A 19849-nucleotide genomic window follows, 5' to 3' on the forward strand; every position below is an offset into this window, starting at 1 on the left:
TCATTTTCCTGGGATGAGTTTCTGGAAGTGGAATTATTGAACAGAAGCATTTGTTTTGTTTTTAAGGTTACTAAGATATAATTAATAGATTTTGCCAATTTATACTTGGGTAGTCTTATTGCTAATCAACAATTTTCCTTCCTATGATTTTGTTCCTTAGAAAAAAGGGAGTACACACAATATGCTTTTCAAGACCTTTTCCAGAAGATCTCATTATTTTATGATTGTCAAAAAATTACTGATGCTATGGCAATGTTGGAGTATGGGTGTTTCGATGCCTGGGGCCCTCAAGGGTCCTTAGGGATGGTTTCTGAAGATATACATTATTATTTGCATCTGAACAACTGAAGACATTCACCTCTCAGATTCTCGGCCTGAATTGAATCAAATGGACTTGTAGAGATTTGTCTCGCTAGATATGTTAACTGTATTTCTTACCTTGGAGTTGTAGAGAAATCACCAAGGAGCCCTGAGGTCCAGTGGCAGCTCTGGGCTTTAGTTTCTCATTTGTAAAATGAAAGGTTTGGACTAGACAATTTCTCAAGTTCTTTACCTCTGGCAGTCAGTGTATGGTGTCCTAATGACTTCTCCTTCCTATCACATCTTTCCAGGTATTTTTGTTTGTGTGTTTATTTTTTTAGACCATCTTCCTGAGGGGAGGAGGCTGAGGTACTACACAGGATGTTTGTGATTAATGAACCCCAGAAGCTGCAACTTCTGTATGAATCTTTGGAAAAGAGCATCCCTGAGTCCTTTAAGGTGAGGGAGTAAGGGCTGATGTAGGGAGAGAGGGCTGAAGAGTGAGGAGGATGGCTTCAGGGCTCGGAACCTTTCCTGGGTAGATGGAAGTACAAGTTCAAAGTCAGACTATTTCCTCAGGGATGACCTCAATACCCATATGTATTCATCTTTACTTCTTTTTTTTCCTTTTAAACATCTTTTGACTCTGCTCTATGCTATCTCTAATGAAATTCCTTTTTTGCTCCTGGCTATTGCAATATCTCCCTGTTTTCACTTATTACCATTCCACCTGCAACTTGGTGAACAGAGTCATCTATCTGAACAAATATAATTATAACAGTCCCTTGTTTTAAAATTTTAGTAGAGGTCCATGTCCCTGCATAAAGCCAACAATCCTTAGTCAGGTATACAAAGATACACACACACATACACACACCAGCTTCTTCTACTTTTCCCAACATTGACCTGCTGAAAGCTACATGCCACAATTATCGAGCCCCTCACAGTTCAGCAGGTATGATATAGGATACAATCTGCTGCCCATTCAAGCATTCATTCATGCTTTTCTTCCTACCTGAAATTACTGGCCCCACTTCTCTCTTTATTTTGCCAAAGAAAACTTTACTTACCTAACAAGACTCAAATCAAATATTACTCCTCCTGTCAGTCCCCTACCACTTCTTCCACACCACCATGTACATACCTTCACCACCTTGTTTCTCATTATGACCAGACTATGTACTTCTCTACCCTTCTACACTTGAATTTACCTTTGAACTCTCTATATTGCACCTTTGAACTCTGTATCAGATGAAACACCTTTGAACTCTGTATCAGATGAAACACATCTGATATATAAGACACCAAATAGATGATATGTTCGGAAATTTAAAAATGAGAAAATGGTATGAATTTTGAAACAATGAATGTCATGGGACCTAGTTCCTAATGATTCAGCGATTGGCTTGGATTTTTTGTGGGCTCTTACTGGGCCATTCCGCAGCATACCTTCCAATAATAGTCCAGTGAGCTATTCTGGAAGCCCTAGTTCTATCCTGTCTAGTCTTCTTAACTCCTGGTTTTATTTCCCATACCACACCCAAGACCTTATCTCAAAGAAACACTTCATCCTCTCCTGTTTTGTTCTGTTGTTCTTGTAGGTGTATGGTGCCATATTCAACATTATAAATAAAAACCCATTCAATCTGGAGGTGTTAGTGGATGCCTGGCCAGGTTACCAGATAGTCATTACTCGGCCTAAGAAAGAGGTAAGACCTCAGGTTACTAAATACAAGGCCAGTCATGCTCTGGATGTTCTCTGTGTGGGAATGAAGGAACTAAAGCTGGGAACTGGGGAGAAGAAGCTTGTCACCCTTGATTCATACAGGTTTTGGAAAGACTGCTTCAGGGAGAAGGTAGGATGATTATATAAGGCATGGGAGTAGCCCAAGCAGCTAATAGTCCATGTCTTGTAAGTAGCATTAGGATTCCATCTAGTCAATTCTTTTCCATTAAGGTTCTGATTACAAGCATACACCTTAACATAGACGCTTATGGATGGAAGTGGTTAGGAAATGCCTTTCTTTCCATATGACCAGATAATTCAATATATACTTGAATCACTGTTGAATTTGATATCTGAAACTTCCAAGTGACTAGTTGTGTGACGTTAGGAAGATGGCTACTCTCTTAACTATGAAAAGTGAGGCTGATAAAATTACTACAAGGAGTAGGGACCCAAAAAAACCCTGAATTTATTTATTTAAAAAATGTGTATCTATCCTTAATGTTTAAACTTCAGTCACCTTCAAAGAACCGGTACTCTCCATTTCATGCAATACACCTATCAAAACACTGTTTCCACGGCTCAAAAACAGTGTTCGAACTTATCAATTTTGATGCCTGTTAGAGTCTCTGCCATTTTTTGTTTCGCTTTTTCCACATCGGTAAAAGGTTTCCTTTTGAGGACTTTTTTTTTATCTGGGGAAAGAAACAAAACAAAGTCACTCAGGTCAGGGCAAGATTGGGTGAAGAGGGAGGATGGGGTTTGGGAATCATGCTGTTTTTGGCCAAAAACTGCTGAACACTCAGCATGGTGTGGGCAGGTGTGCTTGAAAATCACCCACCATGTAATGGGCAAATGCACTGGAAGAGTCTTCAGAAAAAGTCACTGAAGCTGAAGACAGACTCTTGCAAAAAAAAACATCAGCTGGTACACTGATACAGATGGATTTCTAGAATGCTCATCTAACAGAGGAAGCCTGTACTACAAGGGGTCTGTCCTCCAGAAGATAATTCTGTGTTTTGGGTTCCCCCTTGCATGTGAGAGAATTGTTAAACAATAGGAAAATCATGTATATTTAATAGAAATGTCTTCCCCATCTTCCAAGTTTGGGAAGTATAAGCAGTGAATCCCTTTCAACCCAGAGTAGGGATATTTTACCCTCCCTCTATTTACATAGTAATCAGGGGAATTAGAATACAACAGTTACCTGCAGTGACCCCTAGGACCACCAGGAGAGTGTCAACATTAGAAAGATAGCAGGTAGGCAATGGCAGACTTGACCTTCAACTCCAGGTACTTTTGTGAGCTCTGGCATGATGGATCTTTCTCAAAGTCCTCTCTATTCAAATGCACACCAAGAATCAAATCACCCCAGAATGTGGGGTCAGAATTAGCTTAGTCATTATCTCCTTACAGTCCCAGAATGTTGACCCCCCCCCCAACACTGTTTCTCATACTTTTTTCCATACTGGAGACACTCTCTGTTTTAGATCCTTAACTAGTCCTGGTGCTCCTTCCATCCCAGACAATGTTTACTCACCCACCCTAGGTCAACTAACTTTAGTGCATCATCAGAAAGGAAACACCTTCAGTGTGGCAAAGAATTCCAAGGCCATTTTATGCATCTCTCCCAGAAAAACAGAGGGTATCAAACAACTGAGTCCAGCAGTCCAGAGGTATGCAAGAATATTTGGTAAATTATAGAGCTATGTAACTATGATTGATATTTGTTATATCAGGAGATGAAAGATGATCTGGATCATTATACCAATACTTACCACATCTTCACCAAAGCTCCTGACAACTTAGAAGAAGTCCTGGCATGCCCCCAGGTTATCAACTGGGAACAAGCCCTCCAGATCCAAGGTAACTGGTCTGAGATAAAAGGCACATACTCCCTGGTTTATTCACAGCAGGTATGGGTGGGGTTATGCAGAGCCTGTCTTCCTCCTCCCTCCAGGTTGCCAAGAGGACCTGAGTGAGGCAATAAGAAAGGTTTCAGCTTCAAAATCAGTGCAGGTGGATTACATGAGGACCATGCTCTTCTCAGTAGAAACACCACTGGAAATCAAGAAATCAAATGATGGCAAAGAGGATTTGACACAGACATTTAAAATATCCATCATGGATGGAGCTAGCAGGTGAGATCTTACTTTTATGCTTTTCAAATTCCTGATAGAATAATTAAGTTGCCATAAGGGCCAGACTTGGAAATGTAAAATTTGAGACTAAATTATGATGAAGTACACAGTTGCATGGGTAAAGGAAGAGACCTTTGTTTTCTGAGCATGGGTGAGGTCTTCATTAGATGAAATCATTTACATATACTAACTCAGGTCTCACAAGAGGGTTCCTGGGAGGGTATTGGACATCCTGATGGCACTGAAAAATCTTTACTGAATTTTGCAAAAATGCTACATGCTCCACAAAGTATACATGTATTCAAAGTAAAAAGTAAACATTTGTCCACTTGGATTCCCCACAATTTTCCTGTCCGGGTATAAATATTGTTAGTTCTGGTGTATACGCCTTTCATGCTATGTGTGTTTTTGTTCTTTTTTCCCACAACATACATACATACTATACTGCAGCTTGCTTTTTTCACTTAGCCATATGTTATACATACATCTTTTGTGTAAGCTCACACAGATACCTTGCATTTATTTTAGTAGCTGCATAGATATCTGTAATATGGAGATACATACTTATATATTTCTGTATTAACACAAAACATCTGTAATAAATGCCTTTGTGAGTAGATCATGGCATAAGTGGTACACATATTTCTGAAAGATGGACTCCGAGATTTGAAGTAGTTGGATAAAAAATATGTATATTAAATGAAAATATTACCAAATTAGATGGTAAGACTTTGATGAATTTCATATGTGGTAGCATAACATATGAAACAACCTATGTGTCCATGAGTAGGTGGGGGCATGGATAAATTCATTAAAGTACAATCCAAACAATAGAATAGTATGCCACCATTGGCAAGAATGAAGCAGCTCTATATGAACTGGTAAGAATTCAAAAACATATTGCTGAGTGAAAAAAAGAAACAACAAATGGGATGAACAGAACAGTGTCCACTGTACGCTATCACAGTACGCACCCATCTAAAATTGCAGAGTCCCTTTAGAAGACGAATGAATATATTGTATTACCAGTTCCCACTGGAGAAGGCACCTGGGTAACAGGGGATCAGAGAAAGATGTAATTCTTCTCAGTTAATATCTATTTATTCTTTATAATTGTATTACTAATTCAAAAGAATAACTAAAATCTAAACACCTACTCATATGCAAGTTGATATAGCTCGAAGAGCCAACATTATACAAATCTTGCTTTGGCCCAGCTGTGTTTCCATGAGACTCTTAAGATAAACTAATGCACGGGGGGAAGTGGCAAATGGGGATTGGATAATACTTGATATTAAAACTCCAGCGATCTGGAATAAAGTATTTGTCCTCAAGTGTTTCTTTCCTCTGAGTCCACATGCACAGCCATCCTACCAGAGGAGGGAAGGTGACAATGTTTGAGGCCGTTGAGGAAGCAAGACTAGGATCTGGTCAGGCATGAACAAGAACAAAAAGAAAGCCTCACCGATGTGCAGACAAGTTAGTGCTCAGTGACCTCACCCTCTAGCAAACACAGAGCAACCCTGAAACCAACAAGTTCCTGAGAACTCTTTCTCTCTGGAGAGGGGTAAAATTTCTTTGGGATCTTCCACCTGCCCCGACTTCCCCTTCACATGGAAGGTGTTATACTGATGTTGCAGCTGAGAAGACTCAGTCTCAGAGAGCTTATCCAATGAGAGAATGAGGATTAAAATCCTGATTGTTCCCACCCCCAAAATCCAATGCCCTCCTTGCATCGGTGCTTCTTCAATAGCACTTTTGGTACTTCCCTAGAGGTGTGTGGTGATGGGCTTTGCCACACACGAAGCTGTAGGAGTAACATTGCTCTCATATTCCAGTGACATACTTTTTATTGAGATATCTGTTAGAAGAAATACCTTGTTGTATTTAGATATTTTGTGGCATAGAATTCAGAACCCACGTGTTTCACATGTAGCTCTTCAAAGAAAAGTCAGCTGTGTGGGAGGTAGCCCTGGAGCACATCTTTGCTATTTTAGGGACATGAGCTCATTTTTTTCTTCCTTGGGGCATCTGCTTGGACTTTTTTTTTTGGATGTGCTCTCTACAGCATAAAGCAATTAGGATTCTCTCCCTCTTGGTTATTTGGAAATATTTTAAAACAGACATAGAAATAATACTTTTCCTTGTGCATTTGTTTCCTCCTCTAACTGTGGGATCCTCAAGAAAAGGAATGGTGTCATATTAATCTTCTGTAGTCCTGGTGTTTGGTAAAAGTTTGCTGAATAAGCGCTCTTTTTTTTCTTGACAGGGAAAAAAACTTTTCAAGCATCTTCTTGGATACCTCACATGCAAGGCTTGTGAATGAGCATTGGGACTTTGGAAAAAATGAAAGGAGCTTGAAATATGTTGAATGCTGCCTCCAGAATTTCCCAGCATTTGGTGTGCTGGGTCCAGAGGGGCTCCTTGTCTCTTGGATTGTGATGGAACAGTCCTGTGAGCTGAGGATGGCTTGTACAGCCCCTAAATATCGACAACAAGGCAACATGTGGCTAATTTATAATCACTCATCAAAGTATCTAACTCAGAAAAAAATACCATTTTATTTTCATGTGGCAGGAAGTAAACCAATGATTGTACAGAAACTGATAAGTTCTGGATTTAAGAGCTATCCTTGTGGCTGGCATCAGTGGAAATGCAACCCCAAGAAATATTGCTGATTAGTACCATTGTCCATTTAAGCCTTTCTTTTTTTAAAAAAAATATATTTTATTGATTATGCCATTACAGTTCTATTTCCCCCCTTCATTCCCCTCCACCCGGCACACTCCTCCCCCACCATTCCCCCGTTTAGTTTATGACCATGTGTCTCAAGTTCTTTAGATTCTATATTTCCCATACTATTCTTACCCTCCCCCTACCTATTTACTATCTACCGTCTATGCTACTTATTTTCTGTATCTTCTCCCCCCTTCTCCTTCTCCCACTCCCCTGTTGCTAACCCTTCATGTGATCTTCATTCTATGATTCTGCTCCTGATCTAGCTGTCCTCTTAATTTGCTTTTGTTTTAGGTGTGGTTCTTAATAACTGTGAGTTTGCTGTCCTTTCACTGTTCACCTTTTTTATTTTCTTTTTCTTAGGTAAGTCCCTTTAACATTTCATATAATAAGGGCTTGGTGATGATGAACTCCTTGACTTTGACCTTATCTGAGAAGCACTTTATCTGTCCTTTTATTCTAAATGAAAGCTTTGCTGGATAGAGCAATCTTGGATGTAGGTCTTTGGATTTCATGACTTGGAATACTTCTTTCCAGCCCCTTCTTGCCTGTAATGTCTCTTTTGAGAAATCCGCTGATAGTCTGATGGGAACTCCTTTGTAGGTGACTGTCCCCTTAGCTCTTGCTGCTTCTAGGATTCTCTCTTTCATTTTAATCTTGGCTAATGTAATTATGATGTGCCTCAGTGTGTTCCTTCTTGGGTCCAACTTCTTTGGGACTCTCTGAGCTTCCTGGATTTCCTGGAAGTCTATTTCCTTTGCCAGATTGGGGAAATTCTCCTTTATTCTTTGTTCAAATAAGGTTTCCACTCATGGGTGTTCCTCTTCCCCTTCTGATACCCCTATAATTCAGATGTTGGAACGTTTAAAGATGTCCTGAAGGTTCCGAAGTCTCTCCTCATTTTTTTTTAATTCTTTTTTCTTCATCCTTTTTTGTTTGGTCATCTTTTTCCTCTTTCTGGTCCACTCCTTTGATCTGAGTCCCAGTTTCCTTTCCATTACTGTTGGTTTCCTTTGCATTTCCATTCATTTCAATTAGTTTAGCCTTCATATATTCCTCTAATTTGTGACTAAAATCAAGCAGTTCTGTGAGCATCCTGATCACCAGTGTTTTGAACTGTGCATCTGAAAGTTTGGGTATTTCTTTGTCACTTAGATTTATTGGCTCTGGGGCTCTGAGTTGTTCTTGAGCCATGTTTTGATCTGTTCACGCCTGTTACATACAAGAAGGTGTTCACCGGGGTGCGGCCACCCAGGTCACTGGTTTGTGATGCTATATGTGGGGGCAGGTCAGAGAGAAGCCACCCAGGTCGCTGGTTTGTGACACTGTATGTGGGCGCAGGGTCAGAGAGGGACAATGGCGGTCCCCTCCGCCACTGCCCTCCACTGGGGCCTGCACAGTCTGTCTCACCGCTTTGCTCCTTCACCAGTCTATCTGCGCTCGAATGTGTGACTGTGGTCAGACCTCAGACTGTGGTCAGCACTGCCTTGTGCCCTCAGGGGATCCGCCCACTACTCCACACCTGGGATTTGCCTGCAGCTGCTGGCACGCCTGGGTTGTGCACCTGGGTTGCGCGCCCGGGTCAGTCCGGTGGATCTTTCCTGCCTGACCCCGCTCTGCTGCTGGCTCTGCCCCTCTTACTGGTTTGGCTGAAGGGTTCGTTATTGTCAGACTTCCGTGTAGTTCAATTTTCTGTGTTTTGGCTGTGTTTTTGTTGCTAAAACTTGGTTGTTTTTAAACTTGATTGTGTGAGAAGGTGCAGTGCTTCCACCTACGCCTCCATCTTGGTGGAAGTCCTAAGCCTTTCTTATCAGTGAAAACGCATCAGTAAAAACACACACAAAAAAACATCCAGTTATCTGAGGTTCATTGTTGGAAACCTCTTTGCCTGGTTTCAGGAATTGTAACTACCTCCCATGGCTAAGGCTGAGTGAGCAACCTTCAAAATGTGAGCCACAGGAGACAAAGCTTTTCTGGTAGCAAAAGCTGCCTCTGCTTCCTCCCCAGCCCCCAAAGTATGATCAGTTATTCCCGACTGGGTAAGACTCCTCTCTGAGAGGGGCAACCTAAGCCAGACATGATCACTTGGGAGGCCATCATGGAAGGACTCGAGGGGCTTCGACAAAGAGGGAGCAATGGACCCTCACCCCCTGGCTATTCTGACATAGCCCAAGTCCCCATGTCCTCTGGGAGAAGCGCTTCCTGGCTCTAATCCACTTAAGCCTGAAACTTGTGATGGGGAGGTGGTGCAGCTCCTTGCCTTGCTAGACCGGTATTTGGTATTTGGGGTAATCAGGCATAAGAAAAAATTCCTAAAAGCCCTGTGAAACCTGCTTTGCTAAGAGTGCTTTCATGTATATGTTAAGGGTCTGAGCAGGAAATGAGTATGTGTCCCAAAGTTTCAGCAACCCCCTTTCCTGACAAACAATGACTCAAACTAAGCCCTCAGATTTCTTTGAAATGTTATCTACTATTTGATCCTTGCCACCTCTATTCCTGTGTATTACAACCCAATAAAAGCCATTGAGGAAAGGGCTCCAGGCCTTTTTCCCCTGAGAAATTGGCCACCTCTCCTCCCCAAGCAGATCATGTCTTGGTAGTGTTACTTTCATCTGTGGCTGACGGGGGACTTGCAGGCAAAGTTGCCTCCACAGTCCATGCATTACTTCAGCCCATCCTTATGCAATATTTTAGTCTTCCTTCTCCTTCATATTACAGAAAATTAGAAGCTTCACCTTTAGAGGCCATGCTTTTTCTTTATGGTGACAGACATTTCAGAATTAATATTGCCCGATGACAATCATTAGTGTCAAGAGAACCCTCAAAGCAGTATGTCCTTCTTTGAAGAAGCTATCTTTTGTGAAAAGAATCATGCTTTTTTTTTAATGCTTTTGTGTTTGAAAATAAAAAGTCTACTTTGACAAGTGTCTCCTCTAGTATCCTCCCTGTCTTCTTACAAAGTTTTCCAAAGGATCTTTCAAAGGTGTTTCTCTCACTCAGCATCATTGCTTTTGGTCCTGGTGTCTCTAAAGAGCTTTAAGATGCTCTCCTGAATGTCCATATGTAGCTGTCAGTGACAGTTTGGTTTCTGACAGGGGCTTGGCAGGTTGAGTTGTGTGACATCATATTTTCAATATTATTTTAATACCTATGCTGCATTGGTTTCCTATTGTTGTTGTAAAAAATTACCACACACTTACCAGCTTAAAGCAACAAAAACGTATTACCTTATATTTTTAGTAGTCAGAAATCCAAAAAGGGTCTTCTGGGATGAAAGTCAAAGTGCCAGCATGGCCTGTTCTTTCTGGAGGTTCTTAGGCAGGGATCCGTTTCCTCATCTTCTGCAGTGTCTACAGGCTGTCCTCGTGCCCGGGTGTGGGGTCCTGCATCACACGACCTTTTCTCTCTCTTCCCATCCATTCCACTTACCCTTCTTCTCTATATTCAAATCTTCCTTCCTCCCTCTTACTAGGACACTTGCGATTACACTTAGGGCCCATTTGGGTTCTAATCCAGGATAGCCTCCTCATCTCAAAATGCTTAACTTAGTCATCTCTGTAAAGTCATATAATTTAACAATCAAAGCTTCTCAGAATTAACATCTGGATATTATTGGGGATCATTGCTTAACCTACCACACAGAAGCTTCAAGTTTTTGTTTCTCTGAGAGGAAAGTAAACTCATGCTTTTCATTTGAGACTGACTAGTATTTCTTTTTTTGTTATTTATTAAAGTTATTGGGCTGACATTGGTGAATAGAATCATATAAATTTCAGTGTACATTTCTATGATATATGATCTGTATATGACATTGTGTACCCACCAGCCAAAGTTAAATCATCTTCTGTCCTCATATATTTTGTCCCTTGTACCCTTTACTACCTCCCCAAGCCCTTCCCTTTGGTAACCGCCATACTGTTGTTTATGAGTTTCAGTTTTATGCCCCACACATGAATGAAATCATATGGGTCTTAGCTTTTTCTACCTGACTTATTTCACTTCGTGTAATATTCTCAAGGTCCATTCATGTTTTCCCAAAGGGCAGTATTTCTCCTAGCTCCTTCTACAGATGTCTGATTCAGTGGGCTGCAATGTGGCCCAGAATGGGCATTTCTCAAGAGGTGAGGCCAGTGCTGCTGGTGACCCACTATCCTGAAGGCCACCTGTTAATTTCATTGGACATAAACTAAGTATATTACAAATATTTATTCATTTTATCCTCATAACAACTGTAGGAGGCAGCTGCTGTTATCCCCACTTCAAAAGAAATTGTGGTCATAGAGACATCAAGCAATTGACCTCAACATGCACAGATATTAGCAGAACCAGGATCAAACCCAAGCAGTCAGGCACAGTGGCCTTAACTCCTAGCCATTGCTTTCTCCTCTATTGTTCCAGTCAGTCTGCAAGACTCCAACCCACTTTTTGGCTCTGCTCCTTTCTAGTATGGCTTCCTACTGTCCCACTCATCCCTCTGTGACCCTACCTCAGAGCCTCAACTCCCCTATATGCAGCTTCAAAGACCACCCTGGCACTTGCAAACAGAGGCCCCAAGAACCACGCCCAGCCCTTGGCCAGCAATACTCGCTGTGACCAAAGGCTTCTTCAGGATGGCTGGAGTGCTGGGCTCAGCCTGAAGATGGCACTAGGAGATAAGCCTGATGGGTCTGAGAGAGATAAAGGAGGGGGTGGGGGCAGGAAGCGGCATGAAGATTGACACTCTTGGCTGCCAACGGCAGCACGGTGTCACTTTGCCCACTCTTTGATTATCTGGAGCTTCCCACCCCTTTAGGGGACTGCACTTGTGGACACGTCTGGAGACATGCAGGTTGGAGAGGCTGCGTCTAGTTCTCCCTGAAGGTGCACATGTTAGTCCAAAGTTGCTACAGCTCATGATGGTCGTTGTTTTCTTCCTATTTACCCTCTTTTCAGTTAAGCCCTACTTCATTTGTCTTTGGGCAAATTTGTCTTCAGTCTGGGTCCTTAGGGTTTTTGCCTTTGTGGGAGCAAAGTCAGCCTGGTGCTTGTCATTTCTGGCACTGTGGGGGAGTGGGAGTGAAGAGAGTTGAGAGGAAGATAACTTATAAGAAGGACCCACCAAATGCCAGGCATTGTGCTCTGGAAGTTTTCATAGGATTGTCTCATTCCTATGAAACAATCTATCTGCTTTCTATTCAATTCAATTTCTGTTTCACAGATTAAGAAACAAGGTAAATAGATTGTCCAAGAGCAGTGCTTCCAAGGGTGATTTTGTCTCACGTTGGATGCCAAGGCCAGAGTCCTTTAGTGTGCCGAGGCTGTCTTTCTGGCATTTCATACTGTGGGCCAGATGAATCACTGCTCCCCACACTGAACCTTCCTTTGTCCATCCATTCACCTGTTCTTCATCCCTAAATATTCCAGACCTCGTACTAAAGTGTCAAAGATGAAAAAAACATGATGTGGAACTTCCAGTCAAGATGGAGACACAGGTAAACACAGCTCACCTCCTCACCCAACCCCATCAAAAGTACAACTAAATTAAAGAACAACTGTTACTCAGAACCATCAGAAATTGAGTTGAGTGGAAGTCTAACACCTGTAGAACTAAAGAAACCACATCCATCTAGGCTACTAGGAGACACGGAGACATGGAAAAGTCTGGCCTCATACCCACCTGTGATAGATAAACATTCAGGAGGAATATCTTGGGAGCAAGGGGTCCTAGCCTCACACCAGCCTCCACCCAACCCCAGAATTCAAGTGCCAGAAAGATAAGCCCCCATAACTTCTGGCTATAAAAGCCAACAGGGTTTATTTGGGTTGGTGAAAGAAGCCACTGGATTCCTAAGTAATTTCTTTTAGACACATCATACTTAAAATGCCAAAGGTTAAAGATAAGGAGAGAATTTTATTTTATTTTTAAAACTTTATTTTTATTTATTTATTTTTAGAGAGAGGGGAAGGGAGAGAGAAAAAAGAGAGAGAAATATCAATGTGTGGTTGCCTCTCACAGCCCCCCAACCTGGCCTACAATCTAGCCATGTCCCCCGACTAGGAATTGAACTGGGAACCCTTTGGTTCACAGGCCAGCACTCAATCCACTGGCCTCACCAGCCAGGGCAAGAGAAAATTTTAAAAACAGCAAGAGAAATGCAGTTAGTTACCTATAGGAGACTTCCCCTAAGATTGTCAACTGATTTCTCAAGAGAAATTTTGCAGGCTAGAGGGGATTGACAAAACATATTCAAAGTCATGAAAAGGAGGGACCTATGGCTAAGATGGCTCTACCCAGCAAAGCTATCATTTAGAAACAAAAGGTAGATAAAGAGCTTCCCAGGCAAGAAAAAACTAAAGGAGTTCATCATCATCAAACCATTATTATATGAAATGTTAAAGGGACTTATTTAAGGAAAAAAAGAAGATCAAAACTATGAACAATAAAATGGCAATAAACACATACCTATGAACGATTGAATCTAAAAAGGAAACTAAGCAAACAAGAAGAACAGAGACAGAATCATAGATACAGAGACTGTTTTGACGGTTGCCATATAGAAGAGGGTGTGGGGGAATGGGTGAACAGGTGAGGTTATTAAGAAATACAAATTGGTGGTTACAGACTAGCCAGGGGGTGTAAAGTATAGTACAGGAAATGGAGTAACCAAAGAACTTACACGCATGACCCATGGACATGAACAATGTGGGGAAATTGCCTAAGGGAGTGAGGGGTGCTGGGTCTGGGGGCAAAGGGGGAAAGATTGGGACAACTGTAACAACATAATCAATAAAATATAATTTTAAAAAAGAAAGAAAGAAACATGATATAATTTAAAGAGTTTATAGCATAGTGGCCTGGGGGAGCACAAGCAAAAGGAGAACTTAAAACCATGAAGTAAAGCTCCAATACTGTGGTATAAAAAAAATGGAATTGTTAGAGTTTTTGAGGAGAGGTCCTCAATCCAGTGCAGGGAAGGGTAGGGAGCCAGGGAAGGCCTCTTGCATGTTGTGGCATCTGGACTGTTTAAAAGGAGCTAGCAGAGCCCCCCACCCCTTGACACACACACATAAATGTATCAATAGTTTCAAAAAATACCCTCCCAAGGAGGATAATTCTGAGAAGAAATGTTTATGCTTTGAACCTAGGATGCCTGGTTTTCCCACTCTTCCTCACTTTCTACTTCCCTGCTGTCCCTCCAAGCCTTGAACATCTCCTTTTCCTAACAATTATCAGTCAGCGCCAAGAGAAGTCACTCTTGCCCAGTTACAGTGAACTCGTCTCTTCTCATCTGATGGCTGAAGGACTTGGCAAGTCCTCAAGACATGCTATGGGAGAAACTCCCAGAAACTCAGTTCTTCTCACCAACTCAGTAAGCAGTTACATATCAGCAAGTCTATTAGCATGCAAGCAGGGTTTACTGGTGACATGTGTTCTCATGGAAGAGAATGGGCCTCACCAAGGTGGGGAAGAAAGACAAGAGCAAGGGGGCAAGGGCAGGGGTGGCAAAAGCAAGAGAGATATTGTTTATTCTGAGGACTCATATAGTGGGCAGGAGGGTGAAGAAATTACTTATTGATTGACAGGTAAAGGTGTGCTAGCTTTCCAGGATGGGGGTGTGAATACCCAAAGGTGTTAATGGGCTTCTTCCTTTAGGCACTATGGGCCCTTTCTGGCCTTTCAGGCCTTGGGATGAAAACACAGTTTCAAAGGCTTTCTTTCCCAGACAATGGAAAAGATACATAGAATTTCAAGGACTGATGGGACAGTGGGTGGGACATGGATCCCTTGTCCTCCCTGCCTAACAGACACATGATGGCTGTGATCTCTCCAGCCTCCTGACTTTTGGTTTGTGTGCTCAGCCCAGTAGGTACAAATGTCCTCTCTCTTGTCTGTGCTTTGTTCATCAAGGGCATCTGTGGTCTCCTACAGTCCAAGGTATAAAGCTACTCTGAAATTCTTAACCAAATGCTACATATTTCTCTGCCTCAGGTAAAAAAAAGAAAAAAAAACTCCACTGACTAACAAGGCCACACTAACAATGAGCCATGGGTAACTCTGAGCATCAGAGGTTTTTGTCAACACTCCCAATCCCACTTGGGGACTCGGGGTCATTATATTTTTATTTTCTCTTTTCTTGGGGTCTGTAAGCTACCATCTCCCTACAGATGAACCATATTTTAGTCAAATTTCAGGAACCCCGATCATTGTAACAGTACCTCGCCCATTCCATGTCTGTGGGACCCATGGTCCCCAAACACACCAACCCTAGAGTCTGTGACCAGTCTCCAAGCTGTGCTGTGGCCTTAGGAGAAATGCTAGGAAGTGACTTCATGATTCCTTTTTGGCTTCCTTCACAGAAAAGTCTCTTTTATTTATTCAGCAGCAAATTTCACAAACTTAATAGCTTAAACACTATACATTTATTTTATCATAGTACGGGGACTAGAAGTCCACGAACAAGTTGCCAGCAGGGTTGTGTCCAGTGAGGCCCTTCCAACTGGCTTGTAGATAGATGGCTATCTTCTCCCTCTGTCTTCACAAGGTCTGTCCTCTGTGTGTGTGTCTTTGTCCTGATCTCTTCCTGCAAGGACATGAGTCATATTGGATGAGCCCCTCTCACATGACCTCGTTTTACCTCAGTTATCTCTTTAAAGATCTTATCTCCAAATGCAGACACTTTCTGAGGTAGTGAGGATTAGAAACTCAAAATATGAATGTTGAGGAGAATGCAGTTCAGCCAATAATGGTTCCTAACACCACAGCCAGGCAGCCTGATACACTATTAGCCAGGTTATCAAAAGACCTAACAGGTGAATATTTATTTTTGGTTTGGGATATTTGGAAAGAGAGGTCTTGAAGCCCTTTTTAATATTCATTCCCCAGCCTTCCAGCGTTGTTTCTTAGATGTCAAGGTATTGAGACTCCTCAGACTGTCTGGCCTCTAGATCACCCGGTCCCCACCCCCTGACCCTGGCCGGCCTTCAGCCACCGCGATAGGGTGGACAGGCCCTCTGATAAGTGAGTGGTCACGGGTGTGGACGGGGGTGGGGTCCACAGGCAGAGCTGGGTCCTAGCTGGGAGTCTGGATTCAGGCTGGGGTTGGAAGCCAGTGGTCAAACCTGGGTTGCTCTCCTTGCACACATGCTTGTTAGTGTGGAAGTCATTGCCCAGGCGTGTGTAGTATTTCTCAGTGATGACCTGGGTCACCTTCTTCATGGTCTTAGTGGGAACACGGTCCATCTTGGCAGGTCCCTGGTAAAAGAGCCATTAGGCCCAGCAAGAAGCTCTGAAACAAGATAGCGAGCTATGTCACACATCTGATGAAGCGGGTTCAGAGAGGCCGTGTATGAGGCATCTCCAGGAAGCTGCAGGAAAAGGAGAGATGGGGAGAGAGAATGATGTTCCTGAGGTCTCAGCCCTGGGCCAGGAGATCATTGAAGGTAATCCTGACACTAAGGAGATGCTGGAGCTCTTGGACTTCGGCAGTCTGTCCAACCTGCGGGTCACTCAGCCTACAGTTGGGAAGAATTTCAGAGCACCATGTGGAGCTGTTCAAATCCTTCTGCTGTGCTATAATGTTACCAATAAACCACTGACAACCATAAAAAACCCCAAAACAAAAAACCTGGGGGTAGGCTGGGCCTTGGCAGCGGCTGCCAATTTTGGTTTCCCACGCAAAGGCAGGGGTGTGTGTATCGGGTGCACCAAGCCCGGAGAGGCCAAAAAACCAGAGAAGCCCCACCCCCACTTTCCACTCTGCACCTGGCCAACTTGAGTGCAGCTGCGCTGGCAGGTGGGAGTGTAGATTGGACTCTCCAACTTAGAGCTCTGTGGCCCTTGTAGTTATAAACATTTTTAGTAACTACATTTCCTCTAAGAAAAAAAATTAAATATATGTCTTGTAATACTGGTTTGGTGGTGATGAACTATTTCAGCTTTTTCTTACCTGGGTCTTACCTTTTTTTTTTGTCCTCTCTTGCCTTTTATCATTTTTCTTCCATCCTTCCTTTTTCCCCTTCATGCTCAGACTAACAGCCAGGCTGACTGTAGTGTCTCCACATAGTAGGGCTGAAGCACTGTGTTCTGCTTGCCTGTAGCACAACAGTTTGCTGAAAAGCTAGTGGGTTCACTGGTTCCAGGTGCCCTCTAGACTGGGCAACACGGTAACCCAGAGGAGTTGTTATGAGCAGGAGTGTGCTCCTCACACATCCGTCTGGGAACAGTGAATATGTTTTTTATGTTACGATTACAACATCAGAATATGATGAAAACCTTAGTGCCTCCCAAAGCTCCTGGAAAATGCTAAAGAATCTGACTTGTGTTCCAAAGCTTCTGTGGGCCTCTTCAGCTCTGGACAGTGGTGGCCTTAGCCTTGTCCATTGCCTGAGCCCAGGTCTACTGTTACTTTTTTTTAGTGTGGAAATGATGGAAAGTTCATCAGAAGGTCTCTTGGGAAGGGGTTTTGAATGTTATCTTGGATATTCCCTATGCAAACTGGGTTCGTAGTTGTGGTCTTTGGGTTTCTTATCTGGCTCCTGGCAGTAGGCCTAGCTATTCTCCTTGGGATTTCTGTCTTATTTTGCTGAGTTCAGCCTGCTCGTGTTGTAGGATATGTTAAGGAATGATGCATGCACTGACAAGCAGTGCCTGTGGCATCATAGATGAGACATGAGACAAATTCACACGGACTACTGAGTCCTGTGGAGGAAAAGAGCTGGCAAGGCTACTCCCTCAAGGGGGAGAGCCTCAGAATGGCCTCGTCACCCTCTCAAGGGAGAGTGGCTTGGAGCAGCCTCAGCAACTCTCTCAAGGGGAGCACTGATTGGCTGGGCAACTCTCTCATCAGGGGAGAGAGAGTGCCCTGACCCTTGCCTAGTTAGGCTTTTATTGGGATTTTTGCACCGGAGTTCAGGTACGGCTTATTAATCATTGTCAAACAGTAAACAGTAGATAGTACACAAAGAATCATTAGCCTGTCAGCTAAAAGGCTACAGAACTTTGAGAACACAAACTTTTTTTCTGCTCAGGCCCTTATCATCTAACTAAAAGCATTCTTAAACAAAGCAGGCTTCACAGGGTTTCACATATTCCTTCTTAGGCCTAATCACTCAGGGAGCCTGCCATTCCCAGCACAAGGCTTGCACTGCCTTCCCCATCATAGGTTTTTAGGCTTAAGTGGATTAGAGCCAGGAAGTGCTTCTCCCAGAGGACATGGGGATGCTGCTTGGATAAGCAGGCGGGGGCGAGAAAAGAGGACCACCATTGCTCCCTCTCTGACGCTGCCCCCACATACAGTGTCACAAACCTGAGACCTGGGTGGCCCCGCCCCGGTAAACACCAAGGCGCCTCTCCTCGTATGTAATAGGCATGAACACATCAAAACATGGCTCAAGAACAACTCAGAGCCCCAGAGCCGATAAATCTAAGCGATGAAGAAATAGCCAAACTTTCAGATGCACAGTTCAAAAACACTGGTGATCAGGATGCTCATAGAACTGGTTGATTATAGTCACAAATTAGAGGAATATATGAAGGCTAAATTAAATGAAATGAATGGAAATGCACAGGAAACCAATAGTAATGGAAAGGAAACTGGGACTCAAATCAAAGGACTGGACTGGAAAGAGGAAAAAATGACCAAACAGAAAAGGATGAAGAAACAAGAATTCAAAAAGATGAGGAGAGGCTTAGGAATCTCCAGGACATCTTTAAATGCTCCAACATCCGAATTATAGGGGTATCAGAAGGGGGAGAGGAACACCCATGAGTGGAAACCTTATTTGAACAGAGAATAAAGGAGAATTTCCCCAATCTGGCAAAGGAAATAGACTTCCAGGAAATCCAGGAAGCTCAGAGAGTCCCAAAGAAGTTGGACCCAAGAAGGAACACACTAAGGCACATCATCATTACATTAGCCAATATTAAAATGAAGGAGAGAATTCTAGAAGCAGCAAGAGATAAGGGGACAGTCACCTACAAAGGAGTGACATCAGACTGTCAGCGGATTTCTCAAAAGAGACATTACAGGCAAGAAGGGGCTGGAAAGAAGTATTCCAAGTCATGAAAACCAAAGACCTACAACCAAGATTGCTCTATCCAGCAAAGCTTTCATTTAGAATGGAAGGACAGATAAAGTGCTTCTCAGATAAGATCAAATTCAAGGAGTTCATCATCACTAAGCCCTTATTATATGAAATGTTAAAGGGACTTACCTAAGAAAAAGAAGATAAAAAAGATGAACAGTGAAAGGACAGCAAACTCACAGTTATTAACAACCACACCTAAAACAAAAGCAAACTAAGAGGACAGCTAGATCAGGAATGGAACCATAGAAATGAAGATCACATGGAAGGTTAGCAACAGGGAAGTGGGAGAAGGAGAAGGGGGTAGTAGGTACAGAAAATAAGTAGCATAGATGGTAGGTAGAAAATAGATAGGGGGAGAACAAGAATAGTATGGGAAATATAGAATCTAAAGAACTTGAGACACATGGTCATAAACTAAAGGGGGGAATGGTGGGGGAGGGGTGTGCAGGGTGGAGAGGAACGGAGGAGGGGAAATAGAACAACTGTAATAGCATAATCAATAAAATATATTAAAAATAAACTGCTCATAATCATAAAAAAAGAAAAAACTGAGATGTCACCTTCAGTTATCAGAATCATTATCATCAATAAATCAATAAACACCTCGTTTTGGCCAGGTTGTGGAGCAAAGCAAATCTTAAGTCGGAATGTAGACTGGTACAGCCACTGTGGAAATCAGTATGAAGTTTCCACAGAAAAATTAAAAATAGAAATGCCTTATCTAGTGACTTCACTTAGGAGTATATAACTGAAGGGTTCATACATGTGTATAGTGAATGTTACTCTGCAATAAAAAAAGAGTGAAATCTTGCCATTTGTGACAATGGACAAGGACCTACAGGGTATTATGCTAGGTAAAATAAATCAGTCAGAGAAAGAA

General features: G+C 42.6%; 1 protein-coding gene and 1 long non-coding RNA gene across 2 annotated transcripts; one reads left to right on the plus strand and one right to left on the minus strand.

Moving 5' to 3' along the window:
- The first annotated feature begins 681 nt into the window (after positions 1–681).
- LOC119058869 (glycine N-acyltransferase-like protein 2) lies at positions 682–6845 on the plus strand. Its single transcript, XM_037158349.2, has 5 exons — positions 682–759; positions 1902–2009; positions 3766–3892; positions 3987–4167; positions 6437–6845. Exons 1-5 carry the CDS (start codon positions 682–684, stop codon positions 6843–6845), a joined length of 903 nt encoding a protein of 300 aa, XP_037014244.2.
- An 8392-nt stretch (positions 6846–15237) lies between these two features.
- LOC128626544 (uncharacterized) lies at positions 15238–17165 on the minus strand. Its single transcript, XR_008390481.1, has 3 exons — positions 16841–17165; positions 16003–16169; positions 15238–15464 (listed from the first exon to the last, which is right to left on the minus strand). It is a non-coding gene; the product is annotated as an uncharacterized LOC128626544 (long non-coding RNA).
- Between the last annotated feature and the right edge of the window lie 2684 nt (positions 17166–19849).

This window comes from Artibeus jamaicensis, unplaced genomic scaffold (genome assembly GCF_021234435.1).
Source record: "Artibeus jamaicensis isolate MK-2021 breed Jamaican fruit bat unplaced genomic scaffold, CSHL_Jam_final scaffold_614, whole genome shotgun sequence".
Lineage (NCBI taxonomy): Eukaryota > Metazoa > Chordata > Mammalia > Chiroptera > Phyllostomidae > Artibeus > Artibeus jamaicensis.

Coding starts and splice junctions, on each gene's coding strand:
- LOC119058869 (XM_037158349.2), top strand. CDS start 682: ATGTTTGTGATTAATGAACCCCAGAAGCTGCAACTTCTGTATGAATCT. Junction 3,893..3,986: donor ACAAGCCCTCCAGATCCAAG/GTAACTGGTCTG, acceptor TCCTCCCTCCAG/GTTGCCAAGAGGACCTGAGT. Junction 4,168..6,436: donor ATCATGGATGGAGCTAGCAG/GTGAGATCTTAC, acceptor TTTTCTTGACAG/GGAAAAAAACTTTTCAAGCA.